The 9,050-nt window shown below is 39.2% G+C and overlaps 1 protein-coding gene across 4 annotated transcripts in view; it reads left to right on the top strand.

Annotated features, from left to right (window-relative positions):
* Positions 1–5,184: 5,184 nt before the first annotated feature.
* The window catches only part of arhgef11 (Rho guanine nucleotide exchange factor (GEF) 11), a 209,432-nt gene continuing 205,566 nt past the window's right edge, over positions 5,185–9,050 (top strand). For 2 of the 4 annotated variants that reach the window (XM_039742341.1, XM_039742340.1), the window contains exon 1: positions 5,185–5,671. Coding sequence is in view for 1 of the 4 variants with exons in the window: in XM_039742338.1 (XP_039598272.1) it covers positions 7,880–7,913 (34 nt within the window). In the remaining 3 variants the exon portion in view is untranslated. Of the gene's footprint in view, positions 5,672–7,810; positions 7,914–9,050 lie in introns of those variants that run through there. The other 2 variants (XM_039742338.1, XM_039742339.1) reach the window with 2 other exon arrangements.

Genomic DNA, 9,050 nt, shown 5'->3' with positions numbered 1-9,050 from the left:
ATGTTGCAAGTCTCCTTGGATAAATGCATCAGCAAAATAAGCAAATGTAAGTCAATAACTCTTAATATTTTAAATGACTGCTTCTGGCTTTCATATCTTGACAGGGGCTTTCCAACCCAGTCCTTGGGAACCTCCAAACTGTCCAATTTTGTATGTGCCCAGCACACCTGTACCAAGCAATCAGTAACAGTGCACTAACCTAATATGAGCCTCGATGGATGAAAAATGTGCTGGGTCCCCATATGGAACCTATATAAAACACAGTATGGCTTTGCTACCTAGGACAGGGGTCGCCAACTCTGGTCCTGGCAGACCACTGTGGCTGCAGGTTTTCATTCTAACCCTTTTCTTAACTAGTGACTTGTTTTTGTTGATAATTAACTTCTTTTGAACTAATTTTAATTGACCAGGGGGTATTTTTTGTACGTTGCTTAAATCATCGGAGATCAGATGCCTCATTTTGGATGAGTTAATGCTGGTGAAAATTATCCGGAATAAGTTGGTTTTTCAAACACAGTGGTGTAGTAGATTAGTTTAGCTGGATCTAATCATCCAAGATAATTGCGCACGCCTGCACTGAGTGAAAAGCCCATATATATTGAGTCTAGAAAACATGATCAGCAAGTCTTTGATAGGCTGCAACAAAATGACGAAAGAACAGGCGCATTTTTTCACACAAATTAGTGTGTGTGTGTGTTACTCAAAGGATTTCAAGATTTAATATGCACAAGGGGTAACACTGGAAAAACAGCCCAAACCAGGAAAGACGGCTGGCAAAAGTGGCCGACAAATTAAACGCGTGTACATTACTTTTGTCACTGTCCTGCTCCACTGACAGACTGAGGAGATTGTTCCTCCCCCACACTATGCGACTCTTCAATTCCATCCGGGGGAGTAAATGCTAACATTAGTTAAAGTTACTGTCTGCTTTTACATGCATTTTTATTATTATTTAATTTAATATTGTTTTTTTGGATCAGTATACTGCTGCTGGATTATGTGAATTTCCCCTTGGGATTAATAAAGTATCTATCTATCTATCTATCTATCTATCTATCTATCTATCTATCTATCTATCTATCTATCTATCTTACTAAAAGCAGCGTTTCATTTCCTATGTGTCAGATTAATTATTATTTAATATGTCACAATTCCAGATCAAACGTGAGCACTAGGAGAACATGGGAACAGGTTAAAATAAAGTACGAGAATATACTTCAAACTGCTAAATATTGGTATATAACTATTTAAAGAATTGTTGACATAAAGAATCATCTACACTAATAAAAGGTAAAGCCCTCATTGACTCACTGACTGACTCACTCACTTACTCACTCACTCACTCATCACTAATTCTCCAACTTCCCGTGTAGGTAGAAGGCTGATATTTGGCAGGCTCATTCCTTACAGGTTACTTACAAAAGTTAAGCATTTCAAGGTTTCATTTCAAAATTCTATGCGTAACGGTCATAACGGTCAACAACGTCCGCCATGTTAAACTTTCTTATTTATGGCCCCATCTTCATGACATTTGGTAAGCGGCTTCCCTGCGCTAACCGAAACCAATGTAAGTACATATTTCGGTGGTATGACGCCACTGTCGGCCGCTATATTGAACTTTCCAACGTCACTAATTCTCTAACTTCCCGTGTAGGTAGAAGGCTGAAATTTGGCAGGCTCATTCCTTACAGCTTACTTACAAAAGTTAAGCAGGTTTCATTTCAAAATTCTATGAGCAACAGTCATAACGGTTGACAACGTCCGCCATGTTAAACTTTCTTATTTATGGCCCCATCTTCACGAAATTTGGTAGGCGGCTTCCCTGCGCTAACCGAAACCGATGTACGTATTTATTTTGGTGGTATGACGCCACTGTCGGCTGCCATATTGAACTTTCCAATGGTCTTTGTTACCTATGGGCCCATCTTCAAAAAATTTGGTACGAGAGTTCCCAACGCTAATTGAATCCTACTTACGTACATATATACATCCATAGCCTGCAGCTCGGTCACTGTGTGAGACGACGTTGGGTCCCCCACCCCCACGCCTCCCATGTTGTTGGCTGCCGGCCTATATAAGGCCGTCCTTCGCTACGGTCTCTTCATTCCCTTCCTTGCTTTGCCACGGTATTCATGTCTCCCTGCTGATAACTGCAGCCTTTTTATTTAATCCACGGCTTCTCCGTTGTTTTATTGTTCATTTATTAAGATTATAGTAATTGTATAGGTATTTTAGACTATAGTTTATATTGTTCAGGTACCCATTTCCTTTATCGTTCCAACTGTACCCCCATTAACATGTCTATCAAGGTGATCATCATCGATCAAAGAACTGTCACTTACTGAGTGGTTTTTATGCCCGGAGATGGCACCTACCTTTTCCATTCTCTTTGTTGCATATTGCACAGCCATATCAGGCTCGCTCTTGATATCCAGAGGAACATTGTGTCTTGTGAATTGAATGACTGGGACAGGTTCAAGGTGTGGACTGATGACGGTACAGGAGATAATTATACTACACAGGAGCACTATAAGAGTGAAATGCTTAAGCCCTTCACCTATGGTTCTGCATGTGAGTTGATGGCTGCTGCTGAATTGTTCGGTTGTCGCTTTCAAGTGTACCGAAATGGCCAAATATTTTACACCTTTGGACAACCGCCAATGCCTCCTAAACATCTTGGATTCACAGGTGACGATTTGAGTAGTGGACACTTTGATGTTTATGAATGTTTAAACCCTCAAGGACTGGATGTGAAGTTATTGATGAAACCGGTTGTATGCTTACAACGCTTGACAGATGCCGAATGTCACTTCAACACACCAAGTCCTGCAAATACTGTTGTAATTGAAACAAACCATGAAACTCAAACCGATTATGACAGCAGCAATCCAAGCTGTGAGATTTGAGGTAAGATTGCTTTTCACATGGCCAACTGTACGTTGCATGCTCAAGAGTACGCTCAGTGCACAGCTTGGTCATATTACAACTGGAGGGCCAAACTGACAACGTGGCATACAATCCTTAACAAATAATTAGTGGTATATTTTCCCTCAGTTTAAAAAGGTTTACTTTTCTTCTTAATAAAAATTTTAAGGCAGTACTTCGCCGCTGTGAAGCGCGGGTATTTTGCTAATATATAATATAAAAACATTAATTTTAAAGCTAATAAGACGACACCCAAGCAAAAAACAGGTGGAGGTCCACGCGGTCCAAACCTAACCCCTGCAGAAGAGTTGGCTCTCCAGCAAAATGCCCATCGCCTTGTTTCTGAAGGCATTCTAGGGGGAAGATCCTCCTCAGAACCAGTGGCAGGATGCAGTGGTCACTTCATTTCAGGTAAAGGATAGTCATTGCATATATTTGCCCTCAATGTGTGCCATAGGTATGTTCCATATACAGTAACCCTCTTTTTTGTTGGGTCATTTGCAGGGAATGTCATATCCCTAGAACCTGTGTCTGACCAATGAGATATTGACGAAGGTCAAATATTTGATGAAGACACTGTCTGATTATTCATCAGGAGGAGAGGTACATTTTCCAAATAATGTTTGATCAAACTCCACTCTGATCAGTCCCATGTGCCCCAATCACATTTGGAAATTCTGGGTAATGAGAATGTTAGGCTGGTTGTGAGATTCTTTATAGAACTGTGGGTGTTTTTGCCTGGGTATTGCCTACCTGCAATGGCATGAAACGCCTCTTTTATTGTCTGCACACGCAGGTGTCCAGGAAACACTATGAAAATCCAAGGGAAATATTTCAGAGCCAAACAGACTTTACGAATTGCCAGGCAAACTGCACTTTTAGACAGATTTTCATCACCTACAGTATATAAAAAAAGTGCCGCTTGCAAAATCTTCAAAGCAATGCATACTGTCTGTGTGGTTGTGAGTCCAACTTTGCCTAGTTTGACTTTGAATATAAGGTGCTAATAAATCTTCGAGGTACAATATTCCCCTCCGGCTAAAACGGTATCTTTTGAAAAAAATTTCTTTCGGGAGCAATAAAGGATCTTGCCCAAAACCCTCTCTACATGAAATTCTCTTCTTATAATTTGCACACTGATATCAATTGGTCGCTCATTCATGAATGGCGAAGCCATGAATGAATGAATTCCATACACGGACACTGATTAAGTTTGTGAGCTACTCCTTGTTTACATAGAACAAAACTGCTCCGAGCAGGTTTGAGGATTTGGATGTGCTGCTATGACAACACATCAAGCAAGAGTTTTGGAAAACCGACAGATCCAGGATCATGCCAAATCGTCAACAATTACATCCGGCTAAACAAGTAATCCACGTACAAAAAATACCCCCTTGCTCATGAAGACTCAGACCCTTTATTTGTTTATTTTTTCCTTAAATAGGAGCCAAATGACAATGAGCTACAAAATGAGACAAATCCATTGGACAATATCTGAAAATAAAGAAAGATGAACTTCTCAGGAATGTCGATCTGCTGAGGTCCCCAAAACATTTAAACAGTACTCTTAGAAAGAGAAAATCAACAATTTTGGAAATGTCTGCTAATGCACCATGAGAGTAGCAACAAGCCACAGAATTAAAGAACTGGTTTAATTAGCAACAAGAATCTGCACCTCATTAAGCAACTGGTTGGAGTGAAATTGGTTGGAGTTTGAGGCCCTGACTTAGTTGGTCTTCTGTTTGGTCTTCTGTCTGGTCTTCACATTTCATTTCTGTTTGGTTGCCATTTAAGGAAAGAAATGAAGCAATTCAGAGGAATGAAGACGAAATTCAGGTGACCACTGACCAAGGAGACTGCTTTTGTTACGTTGAGAAATTTCAAATACCATTTCAAAATACTATGCAGAAGTAACTGCTCAATGCTACCACTCTGCCTATACGTTAGGACATCTGTACCTACTAAACATTAAAATCTTCCTTCCTTCCTTGATTCTTTCATGTAGTTTAACTTTAGCATGGATAGTGTTTTAGATATAATTTTAAAATGTGTACAGCACTCTGAGTTTGTAAATTGGAAAATGTACAGAATATATTACAGCTTAACTAAAAACAACAAAAAAGTCCAAACGTGTTATTAATAATCGAGATTACAGACTGATTATAATACATATATTATAACGCTGGGAAAGCTGATGGGAAACTGGAAAAACCAATGAATCGCACGGCGTGCTCAGAAATCTACCGCCTACCTGGATTGTGACACCTGACACTGCCTGTCTGCACCTGGACCTCCGCGACCGTTTTAGAAACGCGAGGAATAAGAATAACATCGGTCGGGTGTCCGATAGGCGGGGGGTGGAGTGTTTCGAAATAGTGATCTGAACAGAAAGACATGAGTTTAAAGCTGCGAACGGGTGAACCATTTAGGAAAGTCTAGTATATTAGCATTCGCCCAAGTAAATTCAGGACAGCTCGACACCCAGAACGGGAGCACACTGCAAAGGGACTTAATAGTTTTCTGCAATAATGTTGTAGTTACGCTAAAGAAACGAATACGTAATACATAAAAATATCGAAGCGTGTATTTGTTATTAATTGTCGTATCGCGCATGTCCAGTTTGTTTTATTCAGCCTGGTGAGATTAAGGCCGCATTTGAACTCCGCAAGGTCCTTTCGGTCTTGGAAACGGAGAAGTACAGAGAAGCAATCGCCTTGCAGTGGTGACGGGAGACCGGGGATTAAAGGTGAGGGGCCTTCTGGGGTCTGGTTAACGACTGGGGGGAGCTGTGCTTAGTACAGAATACAATTAGAAAATGAAAGTAATCCTTCGTCAGGTACCTCTTTCTTAAGGGCAACATCTACGAACTTAGTTAATCGAGAGCTGCGGTATAGTGAAGTTTCTGAAGCGAGGTTTTCTTTGCGTTTAGTAAACTTTCGAAATGGTTAACCCCTGTTGGTTCAATTTGCATAATCGAAGGAGCTAATTCTTTAGGTTTCATTGTGACTGCTGCGGAATCGCCCTGTATTTAATTTAATATGCGTTAGGTTACCCCATAAAATGTCTGTCGGAGGGGTGGAAAAAAATAAGCTGGATAAGTATTAAGTAGTAGTTGTTACAATGTGGCACGGCGGTTACCGCAGATACTATACACCTCCAGGACACTGGAGTCAAGTGATGGTCATTGGCTGCACACTTGCGAGCTGATTATTTTAATTTTCCTCTGTTGATTTTATTTCAAATCGGGTAAAAATGTAACGTTTAATGTTTGTTTTATATTGTACGATCCGCTTCTTATTCCCCACGATTCCAGCAAGAGGAAGCAAAACATAAATAATAAACAAATACCATCCAATCGCTTGGTGTCTGCTCCGAGTCCGACGTTGCCGAGGAACTGGTTCAGTAAATTGCTAGATAATAATTTAAAAGACCTAGACAGCTATGTACATTTGGTAGCATACGCATACATTATTTATTTTTACGGCAAATAACAGCAAAAGAAATCTTCTATGATAATTGGAAAATCTTAGTTTATTAACATAATATTCGTAAACCCGCACACTGCCCGGGACGGGACGCCAGTGTCCGTGCTCGAAACAACACAAATGAACTTGACTACTTTTGTTGTGTGTGGTTTTTTTTTTTCTTCAAACATACCTTGAATAAAAAAACTAAATAATGGATGGGGACTCAGTCTTGTTTTGCTATTTTTCCTCTTTTGTATTATATTTACTTCGAAACGATCTGTTAAGTTATTGATCGAGTAGTAACGTTCTAATATTCAGGTTTTTGAAAGAAAAAAAAAAAAACCAAGAATGAGCTGCTTGATTTATCTGAAAGTCCGGCACCTCTATGTTATCCAGTTAGTAGTGAATTTAAATATAACATCTTTGGTTCATTCCAAGTAGGTCTGACCTCCTCTTACTTACAAGCCTGTTATTAACAGCAGCAGCACTCAGTTATCCAAGTCAGAACTGTTCTGTGTGTGTTCTTTGTTTATTATTTATTTATTTGTGCAGCTTCTGCAAAGTTTATTTCCCCATATGAATAAAGTATCTATCTATCCTGTCAGATATGTCTACAGCTGAACAATTTTTTAAAGTATAACATTTAATTGGCACCATTCATGTTAATAAAAGGGGCCTTAAAATAAAGGTTCTAAAATGACTGTTGAGTGGTTCCTCATTGAACTGTAGCTTTATTTAAAAAAAACAAAATGTAATTCTGTGAATGGTTCTTTGTATGTTTAAATTTGTTCTTTTGAACTTTGAAAAAGTTCCTAATATGCAGGAGGGGAAAAACAAATCTTTAATGTGTGATGTGCTACCCAGCAGGCTAGGGACTGATATGGCAAAACCTGAAATTAGCCTGTGTGACTGTATGCAACAAGAGTACTTTTAAAATTATAAAGCTATTGGTATTTTATACATCTGCTGTTACCTTTTCATGGTTCTTTAGGGAGCCTGTTCTTGACATAAGTGAAGGATCTCCCTGACACCTTCATGTGCTGATTGTTTAAGACAACTGAAAATGGTGTTCCTCTGTGGCATTGCTTGATGAACTGATCTGGCACCATTACTTTTAAGACCATATTATTCATAACACAGTCCAGTTTGAGCCCAGATAAGTGAGAGTTGGGGGGGGGAATTTGGCTGTTTGCTCAAGGCAGACAGAATACACATGTTTTTACAATTAGCAATTTTTCATATGAAACTCAAACCAGTGACAAATAATACAGTTACGTTCTCGTTGGTAATTTTGTAAAATACATTTTTGTCACTGTCTATTTAAATAAATAAAATTGGATTAGGTGGAAGATTAATAAGGATGGTTATTTGTGTGTTTTTTAATTATTTTACTGATAAAATACTGGATGTTGTTTCAGATTTTTGGCTCCTCATTCTTTTGGTGAAGATGATTAATTTGATGGGCAGGATCTAATATTAGTTTCAGCATGACTGCACAACCTCCAGGTTCCTCTCCGAAAGGTACAAGGAAATTAATTTCTTTATTGTGGAGGCTTAATTTTTTCATTTAGAAATCTACCATGTGAATATCGTCAACTGAGGGCGTAGACTGGTTGTGGGTTGTGGAGGAATTGTTGGGGCGCCAACTGGGTCACCCCTTTTAATATTTACACAGTCATTAATCAAGACAGGTGTGCGTTCAACTAATCAAAAATGAAAAACAAATTAAAAGTTTAAACAAGAGGCTTCTTTGATCTTTATCTGTGTTAATTCAAATTCAGGTAGGAGCCCCAGTCATCAGTCTGCTCTCTCCTAAGTGAGGTGTGCCATGCCAGGACCATCTTTCTTTGATAGCAGGGGGGCCACAAGGGGCAGAGTCAGTTTCCCTTCATGGGTGGTTTTCTCAGGTGGTTTGGGAGTAAAGGGAGATGTTACCATCAGGACCACACCTCATTTGAACCTGGAAGGCAAACTTCAGACGTGCTTCCATTAAAATATATAAATCTTGACTGTACATTAGGCTGCATATATATATAAAAAAAATTAGTTTGTCAAATTTCCTATTCTGATTACCTACCAAAATAGCAGAAAACTGAATGCTTTATTTACAGAAAACAAAGGCATATGGCTAGAGTACGACCTGAACTATAGAATCTTATTCCCATCATTACATAAAGATACTGCCTGCCGTGTTCAGTAACATTGTGTACGTCTGTGCTCCAGTCATCTAGTGACAGCTGTTGTGAAAGAATTTTAAATAGAATTCAATCAATTGACAAGAGCTGAACAGTTGTTATCAGCATATACTGTACCTTTTTAATCCTACAGGGGCTGAAGGGTACATTTAATCCACTTAGTTTAGGGTCACAGGGAGCCAGTGATTATCGCAGCAGCAGTGGGTGTAAGATGAGAAGCAAATGTGGTGGACAGTACACCAAACCTTAGCAGGGCACAGCCAATCAGAACAGTGTGTGCTGTCTGCAAAACACTAACGGAAAGCTATAAATAAAGCATCTGTTGAGTTTTAATGCAGTTATTTACTATAGATCTTTTGAAAGGGTGTGATCTGGTGACATAATAGTTTGTGTTCATACCTTGAATCTTTGGAAGCATGGGTTGGGGATGGATGTAATTTTTTTCACTGCACATAAAGGACTA

Source organism: Polypterus senegalus, chromosome 18 (genome assembly GCF_016835505.1).
Source record: "Polypterus senegalus isolate Bchr_013 chromosome 18, ASM1683550v1, whole genome shotgun sequence".
Lineage (NCBI taxonomy): Eukaryota > Metazoa > Chordata > Cladistia > Polypteriformes > Polypteridae > Polypterus > Polypterus senegalus.
Note: the sequence above shows the minus strand (reverse complement) of the source record. Positions and strands in the feature narration are given on the sequence as shown.